Source organism: Trichechus manatus, unplaced genomic scaffold (assembly GCF_000243295.1).
Source record: "Trichechus manatus latirostris isolate Lorelei unplaced genomic scaffold, TriManLat1.0 scaffold00028, whole genome shotgun sequence".
Lineage (NCBI taxonomy): Eukaryota > Metazoa > Chordata > Mammalia > Sirenia > Trichechidae > Trichechus > Trichechus manatus.
In genome coordinates, this window is record NW_004443964.1 from 7,846,310 (window position 1) to 7,865,511 (window position 19,202).

Below are 19,202 nucleotides of genomic sequence, written 5' to 3' on the forward strand. Positions count from 1 at the left end.
ATTGCAATCACAAAATGGAGGACAACCACACAATACTGGGAATCTTGACCTAGCCAAATTGATTACACATATTTGAGGGGGGAGGACATAATTAAATCCATGACAGTCTCCCAAAATGTCATTGTGCTGAGGTTGAGAAACTCTTACAGCCAGACAGAAGGAGTGGCAGGGCGCCCTGTGCACCCCGGCTCCCCCTTACACCCGTCCACCAGCAGGCCTCCTGGAGGGGACCCTCCTCTTGGGAACTAGGATCCACTTCCTGGTCCCACTTTGTGCTGGACCAAGAGATACAGGATGAATGAGCAGATATCTGCGGTGTCTGGATCGCGGCCTGGGAGGAGACCCAGAAGAGCTCACACGGCAATCCCTGGAGGGTGGATGAAGGACCAGGTCTTGGCCCGGCCGGGCCCAGCGGGTGCGGAGGGTGGGGAGGAGACACTGCGCCCGGCTGCCCTGAGGCGGGATGGGCGGGCCTCTCAGAAACCGCCAGCAGGCCCTGCCGGCTGCGCAGCCCAAGGGGATCAGGTTCCACAGAGGGCGGGATGTGGCCTGGGGTGGGGACAGAGGCGGCCTCGGGTTGGCTGGGGGCTGGGATGGGCGGGCCCTCACTGGAGAGTGACATCGGGGCGCCAGATGGCTCCCCGCCTCAAGCTGCCGCCAGAGTCGGGTCTGTGCGTGTGCAGCCCACGGGGTTTCGAAGCCCGGACCCTCTCCCCCAGCCCCTCAGGACAGGGCCACAGACGCAGAACAAAACCGTTCCTTGCCCCCAGGCCGCTGGGGGCCCTTTTGTGCCGGCCGAGGGATAAGCGAGCAGCTGTCGCCTTTGTGTGAATTAGAAAAGGGCGCCTTTCCCGAGGAGAAGAATCAGCACAGGCTGCACCCCGGCAGCGCCCAGGCTCCGCGAAGCGGGGAGCCAGAGCCGCAGGGTCCGGCCCCTCACCCACCGAGGCCCGGTGCCTTCCTTCCAGGCGCAGCGGGGCACATCTTCAGCACAACGCTGAGGTTTGGGAACCCCACTCCAGGGCACAGGCAGAGCTGGAAGCACTGGGGCCCTGGCTCTGCTCAGCTGACAGGAAACGTGCTCCACTGGGGAGGGGATGTCTTAGGGAGGTGCTGAAGGCACCAGTCTGGACTCGGGGACTGAGCCCAGAGGCCCCACTCCCACTTCAGCCCTTAGGTCTCACCTGGCAAGAGGGTTGCTCAGGGCAGAGACCTGCTCTTGGTATCTCTGCATCCCAGAAAGTAGGTGCTAGACCATCATTAAGCTAAACGACAGTTTAGCCCAGTTAATAAAAAACGTCTGCCTTGAGCATTGAGCCCTCACCATTATCTCCAGGAGTTTAAACTGGCCACAGTCACCCTACAGCACAGATGGGGACCTGACGGTGCAGAGAGCCTGAAGTAATGACGATGAAACAGTGTGGTGGAGACAGTGAATGTTGACACAGGGTCAAGTATGTAACCAACGTCACTGAAGTCTCCATGCAGAAACCGAATGGGGCGTGTTTGGTTGTGCATATTGCCACCAAAAGAAAAAAGAAAGACGGTAGAGAAACGTTAGTTGAACGACTGGGAGTTCAATCCCCGTTGTTCAACCTGTGCTTCTTGGGCTTCCTGTGTCCCCGGGAACCCTCCTAATGCCTTTATCATTAACCCCTCCCTTCTGCCAAGCAAGACACTTCCTAGGGTCTGCCCCTTCCCCCAGCACTCCCCTCCAACCCCCGCAGCCTACTGTCCCCACCCACTTTGAAGACTCAGCGCATGAGGGACAGCTGAGGAAAAGGGAAGATGTGGCACCCCCAGGGACAGAAAACGTTGAAATCTGGCCAGGACAGCTCCTTGCCTGGGCAGCTAGTCCTGGACACTCTGCTTTCGCTGTGACAACCTTGGGGGCAACATTGAGGGGCTAGAACACCAAATATGGACCCCGGGTTGATTGTATGTCCATTTAACAGATGAGGAAATGGAGGGAGGGGTCAAAGGAGCTCTTAGTCCTAGAGCTAGTAAGAGGCAGGATCTGAACCCGTGGCTGCCTCCCTGCTGAGCTCTGGCCTTTGCATTCTGCAAAGCTGCTTTCTGCTCCAAGGGCAGTGGGGTCTCTGATCTCTACCTCCTCTGAGGGTACCTGGGCCCCCGTCTCACCTCCCCAACCTCTACCCATCAGCATCCTCTTTCCAAGGGGGACCGAGGTTAGAGGGGCGCCCTGAGCTCAAGGAGGATGAGGTCAGAGCATTACCGGGCTGGTGGAGATGCTAAATAATTCACGCAGCTGCTGTGAGCAGGGGCTGCTGCTTCCTGGAGGGCCCACAGTGCAGACAGCAGACAGGAAACCAAGTCTGCACACCCGAACCTGGGCTTGACTTTGGCATGTCCTCCTGGGGCTGGAGAAAGTTTGAGCTTGGGGGAGAATGGGCTGTAGGGCTGAATTCCACCCTTACTAGCTGTGTGAAGGTGGGCAATTCTTGCTCTATTATATGAGCTGTGCTAAGGAGCTAATGAGTAACGGCAAAGAACCGCATGTGTCAACTGGAATGCTGGCCATGGCACCTGGCCGCTCTTCCTGGCCCTGTGACTCGGGGGGGTTATTGACCATCCTCTGGTCTCGGTATCCGGGTCCTCCCTCTCCTCCTGCCCCATTCCCGCAGCATCTCCAGACCTTGTCGCTGTGTGCGGTGCTGGTCTCTGGGCTTGGCTGGTTGACCGCTAAACATTGTTTGAAAGCCTGGTTCTCCCCCTCCGAGTAAATCTCCAAGAAAAAGGTAAGTTGGAGTCAAACAGCCTTTACTGGTCTGGAAGGCAGGGGGTCTGGGTTAAAAAATATATATTATTAATACATTCCAGGAAAACTCTTAATGAACACACAGGGTTAGGAATTCCTCCCCTGCAGAGGATCCAAAAACCCATTGCCCTCGAGTCAATTCCAACTCATAGTGACCCTACAGGACAGAGCAGGACTGCCCCATAAGGTTTCCAAGGAGTGGCTGGTGGACTTGAACTGCCGACCTTTTTGTTAGCAGCTGTAACTCTTAGCCACTGTGCTACCAGGGCTCCCCTGCAGAGGATAAGATCATTTAATTCTGAGCACAGTTATGGTAAAGTCCAAACTATTTTGCCACAAGCTACACGGTTTGGCGGAAGTGGGCGTGAAATTGACCAAGGTGTGGTCATATTACCTGTGACAGGTAATAGCCTACTATAGTTTTCTTCCATTTAACGCTCCTTTGTGATGCAGCTGGACCACCTCAGAGAAGGTGCTGCTTTCCTCCTAAAGACACATTCACCTTCTCCGTGTGGCCAGGCACCTGAGGAAGCAGGGCCCCTGGGTATTTCTGGATCTGGGCCAGGCCTGCACCCCTCCCTGAGCCCCACTCACAGACCTCCAGAGGCTGAGGCTATAAACAAACCCCATTCACCGCCAGCGGCACCCCTGGCTGCGTGGCGTTGCCAGGGACTCACGTGAGATTACTGCCTAGAAAAGCAAGATGGGCTTTTATTCGTGGTAAATGATCTTGGGGCTGCTAACCTAGATCAAGAGAAGTCTGAGGTGCACAGAGCTCTCCCCTTCCCTGCCGCTGGAGGGAAATAATACTCTATTCACGGAAGAAGCGACCCAGTAGACAGAGAGGCAAATGGGAGCTTGGGGGTCACAGCCGGGTAAAGTCCTATGTGCTCTGCAGGATCTGTTCACCCAACTTAGCTGCGGAAAAATGCTCCTGACAGAGGCACAGGATGCTGGGGAGAGGAGGGTGGCGTTGGAGAGCTACAGGGGGACATTGAGGGCAGCCTCACCCCAACTCACCTCCCCAGAAAGCTGGCGTCACCCTTCCTCCCTCTTGGCACCCAGAGGTGATGCTGGGCTAAAGCTCGAGCTCCAGGGGCTACACCTGAGCAGGGTCCCCTCAGATAAGTCTGTTCTACCTGGTGCCTGAAGGCTGGATAATGTCAGAGAAAGAGGATGCTACAGAGACCTCTTCCCCAGGAGTCTGGAGCTACCCACATCTCTATCCTTGGTGGCCAGCATCCTGCAGGTCCCCAGGATGCCACCCTCTTTGCTGGGGGGCTGAGCATGTCTTATGGCCAAGGACACAGGGGAGCCTCTGGGAAGAAGAACAGTGCCAGCTCGTCAAGGTACCCTGTGAGCATCTGCTGCCCAAGACGAGGTAGAAACATCCATCTGCCCACCAGGAAATGGTAGTCTTGAATCTCGGGGCCCACTTATCTAAGCACCCCTCCAAGTCCCACAAACCTCAGTCCTGGGAGAGCCAGATCCCAAGCCATCTAGTCCAGGACTCTCAACTGGCCCGAGACTGCTGCCCCGACCCCTCACTGGGCTTGTCGGCTAAGGTGCTCCCAGGATGCCCAGAGGCATACACTCGCGGGAACTTGCCAGATCCAGGTGCTTCAAGGGCATTTATTTACATCTGTCCCTGCCCCAGGAGCCACCTTCCAAACTGGCAGAGAAACCAAAGGCAAAGGGGAGAAGAGGGCACAGGAAGAATGTTTATGGGCCCCGGAATGGCACCCCGAGCCCCAAATGCCACTGCGGCCTGCAAACTCCCCGAACTCCGTTGTGGGGTTCGCTGTGAGGTAGTGCTGGACGGAGAGAGCTGCTCTGGCTGGAACCAGTGTGGTAGTCCCTGTCCTCAGATGCGGAGGGGCCGTGAGGAGCACAGAACAGGCGGGGCTGGCCCTGGCTAGTAGGTGGAGCCCAGGTTCATTGAAGGCACAGGGCCATGGTGCAAAGCGGCATGTGGCTCTAGCACCAAAAGGGCTCAGGTCCAGGACCCACAGGCCACAAAGAGAAGCGGTGTGTCCACCCCCAGCTCAGAGGCCTTCCACAGTCCAGGTGTTAGCAGGAGGCCCTGGTGAGAAGGGCCAGGGCCAACTCTCCCCAACAGCTTGGCCCCAAATAGTCATGGAGAAGAAGATCCAGCTGAACAGAAGAAGCCAATGCTGGACTCCAAAAGATGGCCAGGCCAGGAAGGGTCCATAGTCAAGGAAGGGGCATCTGAGGCATGTCGTTCACAGCAGGGAGGATGGCCATCTGGAGCGCCACACATGGGAACACTCCTGTCGTCAAGGAGCAGACAGCAGGGGCTGTGATTTGGGGGTGTCACGTGGGGAGAGGGAGGCAGGCTGGGAGTCTACAGGTCGCTCCTGCAGCCTCAGTCACTTGGGGGCCCAGAGACGGGGCTGGCCAGGAAGGGGCTGGGCCCTTTCAGGCCCCCCGCCCTGTCCGCTGCTTCAGACCAGTGGCCTCGGTCCCTCCCAGCTCCAGTGACAAGGGCGGGAGAGGTGCTGGGCCCTGGCCAGCCTGGGCCCAGAGGGATGAGGACATCAGGGCAGCGTGCAGTCCTGGGAAGAGGGCAGCTACCATCTCGTTTTATTTTGCGGGGACTGATCCTAAAGTAACCAGAAAGAATAAGAGTCAAAGGGGGACCCTCTGCTTGGGGCCCAGCCACTGGCTTTTACTAAAAACAGTTCTTCAGTCCCCAGAGGGCTGAGCATAGCAGAGGAGGTTTGGGAGAAGTCTTATTTTTCTTCCAGGAATCTTCTCCCTTTCAACAGAAACTTTTTTTTCCTACGAGCAGTGTCAGAAAATAGCTTCTGATGAGCTGGGGAGAAACATCCCTGAGCCCAGGAGGGGACAGGCTCCCCAGCCTCCTCGCAAAGCCTCAAGCCGGTGTCCAGGGGTCAACGAGTCAATGTGGCTCCAGCCCAGGCCACTGGCCATTCCAAACGGGCTGAGGAGAAAGGCCGCTGGACTTGGGAGTCTTGAGAAAACCTGGCCAGTCTTGTTTGGCCACTTTTAGAGGCAGTGTGGCCACGCTAGGCCAGGTCCCTTACCTGTAGACGGGGAGGGAGAGCTACATGGACAACTGACCCCCGGGGCCCCATCTAATTCTAAAACGGAACGATTCTGGGCTTCTGACTCTGCAAAGGGGAGGGAGCACTGGGCCCGCCTACCTCACGGAGCAGCCACAAAGATTAAAAGAAGCTGCTGTGGAAATGCTTTGTTCACAGTAACCCAAACACCAGTTGCCAATGAGTTGACTCCAACTCACGGCAACCCCACGTGTGTCAGAGTAGAACTGTGCTCTATAGGGTTTTCAACGGCTGATTTTTCTGAAGTAGATCACCAGGCCTTTCTTCCACGGTGTCTCTGGGTGGACTTCAACCTTCAACCTTTTGGTGAGCAGCCAAGCACGTTAACAGTTTACACCCCCCAGGGACTCCTGTTTACAGTAACACACCCATTGCCGTTGGGTCAATTCTGACTCATAGCGACCCTATAGGACAGAGTAGAGCTGCCCCATAGGGTTTCTAGGCTGTAAATTTTATGGAAGTGGACCACCACGTCTTTCTTCCGTGGAGCGGCTTGGTGGGTTCGAACCGCCGACCTTTTGGTTAGCAGCCGAGCACTTAACCACCACACCGGTTGTAGTAAAGTACCGAGCAAACGGACATGTTTTTATTATTGCCCAGGAATGAAACCAATCAGGGGCTGGCCTGTTCCTTCCCACCTTTGTCAGCCCGCTTTGTAAGCAAGTCCTGGTTTCTAAGCCATTCCCTTCCACAGATTACACACCGTGATTGAATAGCACAGACCGGAAAGTTAGTAGACCTGAACCATCATCCCCTCAAGAGGAGCTGAAATAAATCAGTCAATCCTGCTTACACACCCCCTCCTCCTGGGTCTGCCTTCCCTACGCCTTGCCCACACACAGTCCATGTAGGGGAAGGGGCTCAAGGAAATCTGCAGGGGTCCCCAAACAAGCCCGGCTGCTGGGAGGGACTCTATGCCCTAGCTGAGCCCGGATGTTCAGCCTGATGGAGTACAACATGGCAGTCAGCTAAAGACTTCTGTGTGTAGAGGGGCCGCTACTTGATTGTACAGAGAAGGTGAAATCAGCAGCAGATATCAACAGGAGCTGGATTTGGAGGGCAGGGGAGGAAGAAGGGTGGAGGAATCACTCGTAAGCCATGGTGGAAGAGAGGGTCACCAGAAACCAAGAACCCAGGCCAGAAACGACATTCCCAGAAAAGGGTTAATAAAGCAGAAATGTGTTTATTAGGCACCTTGATCCTCACAGAGGAGCAAGACCCAGGACAGAGGTGCCTGTGAAATCTCTCGGGGTCACAGGAATCTCTCCAGAGAGTCCAGAGAAGTGTAGGCGCCAGCTGGCTGCCACCCCCAAGAAGAGCACTATTTGGCTGCAGCGTGGACGGCCAGAGTGGCCCTGGCATGAAGCCAGGCTCCTTGGCTCCACAAACACTGAGGATTGGGTGGGGGCACCCAGGACACCCACCTACACATTGGCCGCCTCTGAGCCAGAAGGGCGCTGCAGGGAGCGGTGGAGGACGGGGTTCCTGGGCTGGATCTGAGGGCCCCCCCACCTGCCCGCCTCCTCCTGGCGCTGACTCAGTCCCACACGTAGGGATTTCTAAACACCTGAGAGGTCTTGCCGTCTTTGGGCGTGGTGGCCGCCTGGCTCTGGGTGGCGTACATGTCTTCGGCCCGCAGGGTGGAGTTGGCACTGCCCATCACCTGGCTGTTGGCAGTGGCCCGCGGGAGGATGACATCATAAGTGCCCTCGGACTGGAAGGAAGAACAGGCGGCCTCACAGTCAGGGGGGCTGGGAGCCAGGTTCCGCCAGGGCGGATGCACAAACATGCTGCTTCCTGCGGGGCTGGGTCTGCCAGCTCCCCCAACCCACCCCCTCCCAGGCCGGCCTCAACTGGCAAGCTAGGATGGATGGCTGGGTCTCTGGAAACGGGGCTGATCTCTAGCCCCCCACCTCTCGCTGCATCAGAGAGCTCTGCCTTGGTCACAGAGTGAGGCCCCTGGTACCTCCAGGGGTCCTGGGGCTTCCCAGAGGGGCTGCGCCTTTACAGGAGGACCCTTTTCTCAAGCCCCCTCCTGCTCTCAGTTCCTTAGAGAAAGCACAGGGCCCAACCGCAGGTGAACCACACCGAGTTGCTATTGTCGTTGCCATCCATTTGAATCTGACTTACGGTGACCCCATGCGACAGAGTGGAACTGCCCCATAGGGTTTTCTAGGCTGTAATCTTTACAGAAGCAGATTGCCAGGTCTTTCTCCCACAGAGCAGCTGGGTGGGTTCGAACCACCAACCTTTCGGTTAGCAGCCGAGCCCTTAACCATTGCACCAGGGCTCCCTGAGTTGCTATTACTTGTCTGGGAATCTCCCAGGCTCCCTTCCTCCAAGAATTCTCCCTCAAGTCCCCCTGAATGTCACTACAACACCCAGCAGCATCACAGTCGCTGGCTTTCCTGGCCCAGGACACCCTTCTGTTAGGCTCTGAGTGGGCCTTGTCTTGGGATCTGGACTGGGCAGTCTGATTTTGAGACTTAAACCTGAGTTCTCTGCCTGGAATCTGGTCTTGCTCCTGCATGGGTGAGAGACAGAGGCTGTGGGGTGAAGACGGTCCTAAAGTCCATGCCCCAGCCCCCACCCTGGAGGAAAGATGAATTCCTGCCCCTCTCCTCTTGCCTTATCCTTATAGAAAAGAGCTGCCACCAACCTCTGTAGCTGCAGGGCCCCCAACCAGCTTTTGGTCTAATCAGACCCAGGTGGTCCTCCCCGTACCTGGCTGCAATCCCCAACCCCCTTGCAGCTCCTTGAACTTCTAGATCAGTGGTTCTCAAACCTAGCTGTGCATCAGAACCACCCGGAAGGCTTGTTAAGCTACCCATGGTGGGCTGGTAAGTGGAGATGGGGAAAAGGGGCCCTGATATACAGCGCTTGCAAATTCCACTGGGTCATTACTCCCACCACAGCGGGTTCCAAGCACAGGGTAATGTCCCTGAAGGGATGCAAACAGTAGGCTCCAGCACGCTGCCGGCCCCACCCCCAGAGTTTCTGATTCAGCAGGTCTAAGGAGAGGCAGAAGAATTTGCATTTTTACCAAGCTCCCAAGTGATGCTGGGGACCGCATTCTGAGAACTAGGGGCTCAGTAAAATAGCTGTTAATTCCCATCATTTCCCCCAGGAAACTGGAATCAGTACGCACAGGAGGGGGCAGCCACCTAGGGGAGGGTTCTGTGGCTGCCCACACCCCCGGTGGCTGCAGACTCTGCTCACTGCCCCTCGGAAACCCCTCCGCCCCCACAGCTCCTGGCCATGGCCAGCCCTCCCTGGCTGTCCAGCCCCGGCAGCAGGCTCAGGCTCAGGGAGCGGGAAGGAGCTGAGGATACACAGGCTCACGCTGCCCCCGGGGCTCACGGAGGGGGAGGGGGTTGCGAAAGCCACTCTGCTGACCTCCCTCCTTCCTGTTCCCAGGGTCCTGCCAAGGCGGGTCAGTGACCTCTCCCCAAGGCGACTGCCAGCCCAGGGGCAGGAACATATATGGAATGAATCTAGCCCACCATCTTCCTGTTCCCACCCTCCTGTCTGGGCTAAGGAGCATCTGGTTTCCAGAACCCAGGGGAGGGGAAAGGTCTAGCGTGGCTGTCTGCTGGTGGGGGAGGGGAGTCGGAGGCCCTCCTGGGACCAGCTGTGCTTGAGAACTAAATACCTCTCCAGACCTGCCGCATTTCATCCCCTGTCCCTTCCGGGGGCATCAAGAATGACGTCTAGATAGACCCCCAAGCTCCTTAAGGTAAGGCTGACAGCTCCCACCCGCACCCATTCTCTGCAGCGCCCGGACCAGCCTGTGTGATACCCCAGTGATACAGGCGGGTCCCACCACAATGGAGCTAGAGGGGTGGATACATCAACTCCAGGAAAAAGGCATTAAGAACTGGGCTCCCGGCCCTGCGGTCGATGCACCAGATGGAGAAGCCCCACCATCTCTCCACCACCTCCACCCCAAGCCTGCACCCGCCACACTGCCCTCAACCCCCGTCAGCAGGGTCACGGGCCCTGGGGACCACTCACCGGGACTTTGTGCATCAGGGCCATCTCGGTGGGCTGGTACACACTGGTCAGCAGCTGCCCGTTGTACCCGCTGTACGGTGACACTGGCCTCTTGGCTGGAAGGAAGCACAGCAGTGGTTTGAGGATACCTGGGTCCTCAAGTGCCATCCCCACATCCCACAGCCCCAGCGGGGTACCCAGGGAGCATGGACGAGTGGGCTAGGCTGACCCTGGTGTAACCACTAACCCAGGAAGGGAGCCACACCAGGAGTGGCCAGAGGCAGCCGGCTTGGGGGTGAGGTTACGGGCATGAGAGCCCCCTCCCCAAAGCCCAGCACCCCTTTGCAATGCAGGGAGAGTGGGAGTTGGGGGGAGAGCACAGGCCTGCCTGGCCTCCCCTTGGGCTGCCCGGCAGTGCGGGACCCCCCGCCCACCCAACCTCACAGCCCAGAAATGCCCCTGTCAGCAATTTTCACATCCCCATCCGCCCTCCAGGGCCAGAGGCCAGGAGGGGCACACGGGCCTTCGGCTGCCTTCCAAGATGGCCAGCCTCCAGCTCTGGCCTCGATCACAGCCGGCTGGCTGCCAAGTGCTGGGATAAATACAGCCGAACCCCCTCAGGCCTGCTTATCTTCCTGGGGCAGAGCTGGGTGCGGGGTCCCCACCCAGGGCCTCTCCAAGGGCACTGGACGCACTTCTGCATGGGGACCCCCTGGCACCTTTCCAGCTCCAGAAACGCTTCCCTGTGCCTGCGGGCCTTGGTTTCCCGACCTGTTCCACCGTGCGGGTGCTCCGGGGTGCCGGAGGAAAGCTTCGGACCAGCCCCTGGGGCCCAGCAACAAACTGGGCTACAGCGGATGCCCACCTCCTGCGGGGCTGCTGGCCCGGCAGCGGCTGGGAGGACCACAACCTATATCAGGCTTCCTAAGTGCTGGGTGCACACTATTGATTTTTCCATTTAGAAAGAAAAAAAGGAAAGAAAAACAAACATACAGACTCAGGGCCCCAGAAGTGTTTGCCTTGGGAGGACAAAGGCTGAGAACGATCTGCCCCTGATAAACCGGCAATGGGTAAGAGCAGAGCCGGGGGTAGGGCGGGGGGAATGAAACTCTTCCCCACACTTGGCCAGAAGCCCCTCTCCTGCCAGCTTCAACTGCCTCTCCCCGTCCCCACGCACTCTACCTACCCCACTCTGTGTGGGCCCACGCCAGAGGAGGGGGAGGGGAGCCCTCAGCCCAGGTGGGCAAAGATCAAGGGCCTGGCAGGGATTCCGGGATCTCACAGTTTGCAAAGAAGAGGCAGGGAGTCCTGATTCTGGAACTTCCACTGCCTCTGCCTTCCTGGCAGTTAAGAAAGTCTTAAGCCCCCAAACATCTTGATCAGCACAGGCTGGGGTCTGGTCACAGCTCTGAGCTTTGCGATCACGCCACCCGGCCTTGTGGGTCATATCAGATGCAGGACTGTGGCAGCAGGCTGAGGGAGCCTGGGAGGCACCTGTCACCAGACACATCAGGAAAAGGCCTGGCGCAGTGCCGGGCACAAAGTAGGTGCTCAGTAAATGCTAGCAGTCGTTACGGTCAACAGATGGCAGACTCATGAGCTGGGAATCCATCTTCCTTCGGGAGCTTGCCAGGAAAATGACCACCCTCTCCTGCCCCTTCAGACTCCAGGGCATCCTCAGCTCGGACCACCGAGGCCCTGCAGCTGGCTGGCCTCACTAGTGCTGGGCTCCCCAGGACCGCCCTGTCCCATCCAGAAGACCCAGACAGGGAGCTTCGGGACGAGTCATTTGGGAAGTGGGTCCTGCTGAAATCAATATGCAGCACCATAAGTGTTTCTATTTAAATTAAAAAAAAAAAATTTTTTTTTAATTGTAAAGGCTTGTTTTTAAAGAAAACTAAAAGGGCCGTGGATATGTACATAATAGAAAAACAAGTTCTGGAAGGTTAATAAGAGTGAAATAATAGTAATAAGAGCAACTGAGAATAGCTAGGAAGGTTGCTGTGAGTCGGAATCGACTCGGTTGCAACTGGAAATATTTCTACAGTGTTCGCCGTGTGACAAGCACACAGATTAATTAATTCTCACAAGAACCCTATGAAACAGGGACCATTATTATCCCAGGTTTCAAATAAAGAAACGGAGACACAAAGGTCATGGAGGCCCCATGGACAGATCCAAACTCCCCGAGGGACTGAGTTGCTGGACGGAGGGCTCTGGGGACCATGGTCTCGGGGAACATCTAGCTCAGTTGGCATGACACTACTTATAAAGATAATGCTCTACATTCTACCTTGGTGAGTAGTGTCTGGGGTCTTAAAAGCCTGTGAGCGGCCATCTAAGATACTCCACTGGTCTCATCTCTTCGGGAGCAAGTGAGAATGAAGAGAACAGGATACAACGAAAAGATTAGTCCAAAGGACTAATTGTCCACAGCTACCAAGACCTTCACCGGACTGAGTCCAGTACAGCTAGATGGTGCCCGGCTACCACCGCTGACTGCTCTGACCAGGATCACAACAGAGGGTTCTGGACAGAGCTGGAGAAGGATGTAGAGCATAATTCTAACTCACAAAAAAAAAAAAAAGACCAGATTTACTGGCCTAAAGGAGACTGGAGAAACCCCGAGAGTATGGCCCCCAGACACCCTTTTAGCTCAGTGGTAAAGTTACCTTCGATGTTCACTGATCAGCCTGCGAGTGGACAGCCCCGTAAAACCAAATGAGACTAACGAGGTACAGGAGTCCAGTGACAAGGCCCAGAAGGCGGAAGGGGAGTAGGAAGCTGATGATAGGGAACACAAAATAGAGTAAGGATATTGTTGATGTGTTGTGAGATTGTTAACCATTGTCATAGGGCAACATTTGTATTAACTGTCAAATGGGAGACTATTTTTTCCTGTAAGCCTTCATCTTAAGTGAGAATAACAGCATAATTAGAAGAGCGTAGTCAATGTCACTTAAATGTGTATGTAAAAAAAAATTTTTGAAATGGCGTATCTTTGGCTATGTGTATTTTCACCAAAAAAAAAAAAAAAAAAAAAAAAAAAAAGAAACGGAGACACAGAGAAGTAAAATCTCAAACACTTAACGGGATGGGGTGAGAAGTGGGAAGGCAGTTGGGAGAAATTTTGCTTTATCTGTAACGTCTGAATTTTTACAATGAGAATATACTCATTATGTACTGCAAGAATATAGAAGAAAGATCTTTAACAATAGGATGTAGGAACTTTAAGGCAGAAAACTGTGGATAATCTCGAGAACCTGCAATTTTGCTCAAAAGACGGGCTCTCTGGCCTGCAGGGAAAGAACGGGTGTAGAGGGAAGGGGCGCAGGGGGTCTCCCCGGCCTACCTGAGGCTGGCTCATCCATGGAAAATGCCTTGTTCTCCACAAACATACTCTGGCCCTTCTGCTCTTTCAGGATGGTCTCGTAGCCCACACCCCGCGTGGGGTACATGCCCCCCTGGTAGTTTTGCTCCGGGCCGGCCTTGGTCAGCTGGGAGATCTCAGGGATGACGTAGAAGAGGAGAAAGGACCAGGCATTGGCGGCGAGGGCAATGGCCAGCGTGGGGTCATCCCAGGTGGGACTGTTGTGCTGCTTGTTGCCGTAGGTGTACATGACGATCCAGACCACCCAAATGGCAGTGGAGGTGGTCGTGGTGAGCAGCACAAAGACCCCATGTTTCCGCCAGCGCTTGAAGCGGCCACACAGGGTGGGCCAGGCCCCCGTGAAGGCACCTAGCAGCAGGAGCATGACGTAGATGAGCGCCATGACAAAGTCCATGTTGGCAATGGCGCAGGATGAGGCCACCGCCCAGTCGGCACTGACATTCCCCGGAGGGCCACCCTCGCCACCTCCCCGGACCAGGGTAATGATCAGCCACTCCGTGTTGATGATCACCTCCACAAGGGTCAACAGCAGAGCCACGGTGAAGATCACCCAGCCCCGGGGCCCATGGTTCTTCCGGGCCAGGAAGTTGAGGGCAAAGACATGGGCCACCAGGCAGGAGAAGCATATGGCAAACAGAATCCCAAAGAGGAACCGCCGAGAGGCACAGGTAGAAAAGTCAGGCTTCACCACGCAGGCAAACACGAGGCAAAAGAGGCCCAGGGTCCCCAGCAGGAAGAACACCTGGGTCCCCAGAAAGCTCCGCTTTTTGGTGTCCTGCACAAAGGGGAGGCTGGCCACAAGGATGATGGTGAGGACAAAAGTAGTGACGATGCCTGCCCCAGCCACTGCCTCTAAGATGATGCCCCAGGCCCCAGAGCGGTCACACAGGTTGTAGTAGAGGGGGTTGAGGTCTGGGCCACAGCCGGGTGGGGCCTGGGCCTGAGCCCCTGAGAATAGGAAGAGAGAAAGTCCCAAGCACATCAGCAAGGCTTTGTGGATGGCCATCCTGGCTCCCAGGCCAGGCTCCCGCTGGGTCCTTAGAGAAAGAAGAACAAGAGGCAAAATCAATCCTCCAAGGCCAGACTCTGACATACACGGTGCTGCTTCCCCCATCTTGAACCAGGGCAGGCAGTTGATCATGAGACTCTTTCCCTCTGGGCTTCAGAACCCTTCTTAACACAGAACTCCTGGGTGCCCTATCAATTGACCAGAGAGGAAGCAAGATGAAACCCACTTGCCATCCCTATTTCTAGCCATGGAAAAGGAGGAAACTTACTGAATTTTCAGTGTCCTCCCTCCCCCTAATCCAGGTCCAAATATCTTGAGTTCTTGTTGTTGGGGAAGGGGTGGGTAGCTTGAGTCCACCAAAACCAAGCATGCCACTCATTCAGCACTTCCTGTCTGCTCTGGGACTTCCAGGGTTCAAACGGCCTAGATACTGTGCCTTTACACTCTGACCCTGTGATGCCCAAGTTCCATGGCTAATCAGCCATTTGTTCATTCCTTTAATCACTCATTCAACAAGTATTTAACAAGCACCTCTGGTAGGGCTGACCTGTGGCCACGAAAAACAAAGACATAGTTGGAAAGTTAGTATTTTATCAACCATTCCCACCTGATCCCTCCCACCTCCTCCCCCACCCCACCCCCCGCCCTTTTTTTGCTCTCCATTTGCCCATTTTTGGTGCCCACTCTCCTCTTTAGAATCCAATGTTCTTTGTCTAGCTCAGTTGCTGCAGTCAAGGATAAAATAAACTAATTCCCCTGCTAAGGGAGTTAATGACTTAATGCAAAAATTCTCCTATGAGGCATTAACATTTTAAAAGCAAGAACTAGGCAAGGGCAACGCAAAACCCAAAGGAATTAATCATTAATGGAAGACTTTCAGGCATTGTAGCTAGAAGGCAAAAAAGAGATCTTGTATTCACACCAGGAAGGTAATTCATTACTCTGTCTCCTCACTTGACCAGCCCCCAACAGTGGCTCTACCAAATGCTATAACCAGTGCCAAAGAAAGCCAAACTTCCTCTCTCAATACCAACTGGCTTTTGCCTGGAGGTAAAGGACGTGGCAGGTTAAGGGAAATCGAAGACCCAATCAATGGGCTGTCCAACTAAGGGCTTTAAATTTACCTGGAGGAAGCCTAACACATGGAAAATCATAAAGATGCCCTAAAAAGCAAGTTATAAATTCCAAAATTCTATGAAATGCAGGCACTTCGTATTTAACATCACCCCCGATGTTCAAATAACTAGTTGTAACCCTGCCTCCTCCCCCAGAAATGCTCAGAAAAGACAACCACCAAGCTTTCCCGGGCTGATAGCGACCACTAGTGGCTGGAGGGAGAATGGCATTATCGAATGTGTCATCCTCCCCTCCACCTTTCTTCTTTCAAGGGGATTTTGCACACAGTTTACCCTTTCTTGTTCTTCACCATTTCTGGCTACTCAATTCCACTTTGGACAAGTCCTTGCTAACAGGCAAACAAAAATCTCCAGTCTCAGCCAACATAAATTCTCATTTATAAGTGGAAGAAAACTGCTAATTCTCATTTATAAGTGGAAGAAAACTGCTAATAAATTCTCATTTATAAGTGGAAGAAAACTGCTAGTAAAGACGATTCTGACCAAGGAAAATAAAACTCATAAAATTTAGTGCAATTAACATCACAAAGATTGTATTGTTGTTAGGTGCTGTTGAGTTGATTTGGGACCTCTAGCGATGCCATAGTGACTGAACAGAACTGCCCCATAGGATTTTCTTGATTATAATCTTTTCTTTTTTTTTTTTAATTTTGTAGTTGTTGAGAATATCCATAGCAAAACATACGCCAGTTCAACTGTTTCTACATGTACACTTCAGTGACACTGATAACATTCTTAAGTGGTGCAACCATTTTCATTCTCCTTCTCTGAGTTGTTCCTCCCGCATTAACATAAACTCAAGGCCCCCGAAGGTTCCTACCTAATCTTTCAAGTTGCTGTTGTCACTTTGATCCCATACAGACAATGCTTAAAAGTTGGTTGTAATCTTTATGGGAGCAGATCGCTAGGTCTTTCTCCCACAGAGCCACCGGGTAGGTTCAAACCACTACCTTTCCAAGCGCTTAACTGTTGCACCACCAGGGAGATTATCAATCTCCAAAGCCCTTGAAAATATTTCAAGTATTTTAGCCTTCTCAGCGAGTCCCTGGGTGGCACAAATGGTTAAGCACTCGATGACTAGCTGAAAGGTTGGCAGTTCAAACCCACCCAGAGGTGCCTTGAAAGAATGGCCTGACAATCTGCTTCTGGAAGGTCACATGGCCTTGAAAACCCTATGGAACAGGTCTACTCTGGCAACTAACCAGGACAAAAGCCTTCTTAGCTACCTCCTCATCTTCCAACTCAGCTTGCTCTCCCTCAAACACCACCTACCATTAACACTTAATGAATTAACATGCTTGTGTTCATGTACTATAGTTTTACGAAATAACTGGCATTGTAACGGAGCTAGTTCCCTTCCCTGCCAACACACAGGTGAGTTTCCTCCACATCACAATTTAAATAAGCTTTTGTAAGGGACTTCTACGATTGAAAATCAATAAAGCACAAGTATTTGCAAGTACTTACAAGTGCTGGAAAGGGAAAAGAGGAGTCAGAGAAAGCTAATGAGTAGGGAGTCATACTGAACCATTCCGGGGAGATAATTTGTGGATAACTACATGCTGTGAGACTCACCCACCCGTCATACTGAGGTGGCTTGCATGTTTTTCGTGATGCTGGAAGCTATGCCACTGGTATTTCAAATACCAAGAGGGTCATCCATGGTGGACAGGTTTCAGTGGAGCTTCCAGACTAAGACAGACTAGGAAAAAAGGCCTGGTGAACCTCTGAAACTATTGCCCTAAAATAATCTTTAAACCTTGCCAAAAATATGCCCGTAAGTCTTCTTAAAACCAAACAGTAGTTTAGCTTAACTGGAAAAGGATGTCTGCCTTGAGCATAGTGCTCCTTTAAGATCTATCTATATGGGATCAAATTGACAACAGCAATTCAAAACTTAGAGGGCAGGGAGTTTATGTTAATGGGGAAAGAACAACTTGGAAAAGGAGGATGAGAATGGCTGCACAACTTGAAGAATGTAATCAATATCACTGAACTGTACGTGCAGACACTTGAATTGGTGTATGTTTTTGCTGTGTACATACGCAACAACAAAAAAAATAAATGGAAATAAGTTATTTTAAAAAAGAAGGAAGGCAGTGCAAACTCTATAGATCACAACAGAATACTGCCCAGTACAGTGCTGGAAGATGAGCCCACTAGGTTGGCAGGCTCAAAATACACAGTGTCCGCAACAATGGCCCGGAGCATACCAACGATGGTGACCATGGCGCAGGACTGGGTTAACATTTCATTCTGGTGTATATAGAGTCACCATGAGTTGAAGCCAACTCGACAGCAACTAACAACAACATGGGACCCTAAGCACCTGACTCCATCTAGGGCGTTTCTGGTCCATAGGGAATCAGCCAGAACTTGGGGCATCGTTGGAGACATGGACCACAATAGCCAGAATGGTCCCTCAGACCTGGCCTCCAGGCTTCTGCACACATCCAGGGCCTCTCATCCCACCTTCCTTGGCCAGCTCCCAGTTAAGAAGAGGCAATTTTCCCAAATCAGCAAATATTTACTGAGTATCTAGTGGGGACAAGGCCTTGTTGTTCTTAGAGTTGTGGAAAATACAAAGAAGAACAAACACAGTCTCTGACTTGATGGTATTAAAATCTAATAGGAGAGAGAGGGTAGGTATACCAAAGATTACACAAGAAAAAGTGAGCTGAGTGACAGAGAACAGAATTTACCCCTGGGAGAGAGAAAGGGGATACAGGAACAGAGGAGGAAGAGGCCTTCCTTCTAAAGAAAAGCAAAACAAAACAAAAAAAACCCAGTGGCCATAGAGTCCCTGACTCATGGCGACCCCACGTGTTTCAGAGTAGAACTGCACTCTGTAGGGTTTTCAACGGCTGTGACCTTTCAGAAGTCAATTGCCAGGCCTTTCTTCCAAGGCACCTCTGGATAGATTCATTCCTACAGCCCACCTTTTGGTTAGCAGCTGAGCGCTTAACTGTTCGTACCACACAGGGAGGAAAACTTTCAACAGCATTTTATTCAGTATGTAATAAAAACTTACCATGTCCCAGACACTGCCACAAGACGGAAACACAAAGAAGCTAAGCATGAAGAATGTGAGGTAGAGATTGATTAGGGGAAGTGGGGAGAGGGGCAAGGAGGAGAGGGAAGGGCAAGGGACAGGCAGAAAAGATGGCATAAATAAAAGCCCTGTGGGGAGCTCAAGATCAGAGCAAGAGAAAAAAATCAAGTTCAAGTACGGACTGAGTTTGTAAAGGGAGGGTGCAGCTGGCTCGTGGCAGATGAGACATGCCACACAGAAGGAGTTTGGGGTGTTATTCTGAGGCAGTGGGGAGCCACTGAAGGCTGTTTTTAGCACCAAAAAACCAAAACCAAACCCGTTGCCATCAAGTCAATTCCGACTCATAGCAACCCTATAGGACAGAGTAGAACTGCCCCATAGAGTTTCCAAGGAGCGTCTGGTGGATTCAAACTGCTGGCCTTTTGGTTAGCAGCCATAGCTCTTAACCACTGCGCCACCAGAGCTCATAACTAGGGTTATGCTTTAAGGAGCAAGTCTGGCAAAAAGCACAGGCAATAGACTTGTTGGGGGCACATTCACCATGGTTTAAAGATAGAGCACAAAGATTAAGCTGTAATGGCCAGATCTGAGAGAGCCTTTCCAAAATAAAATCTAAGGACTCGTTGGATATAGGGAAAAGGAAAAGCTGCAAGTTCAAATCCGATACTGGCCATATTATTGCAAAAAATCAAGCCAGGTCTGGTTTAATCCTGAGAGCTCTGTCACTTGTTCTTC

The 19,202-nt window shown here is 53.1% G+C and overlaps 1 protein-coding gene across 1 annotated transcript; it reads right to left on the reverse strand.

Annotated features, from left to right (window-relative positions):
- Positions 1-7,423: 7,423 nt before the first annotated feature.
- On the reverse strand, positions 7,424-14,306 carry GPRC5C (G protein-coupled receptor class C group 5 member C). The gene is made up of 3 exons (XM_004374170.2): positions 13,232-14,306; positions 9,901-9,995; positions 7,424-7,600 (listed from the first exon to the last, which is right to left on the reverse strand). The coding sequence occupies exons 1-3, from the start codon at positions 14,274-14,276 to the stop codon at positions 7,424-7,426; spliced, it is 1,317 nt and encodes a 438-aa protein (XP_004374227.1). The 5' UTR covers positions 14,277-14,306.
- Between the last annotated feature and the right edge of the window lie 4,896 nt (positions 14,307-19,202).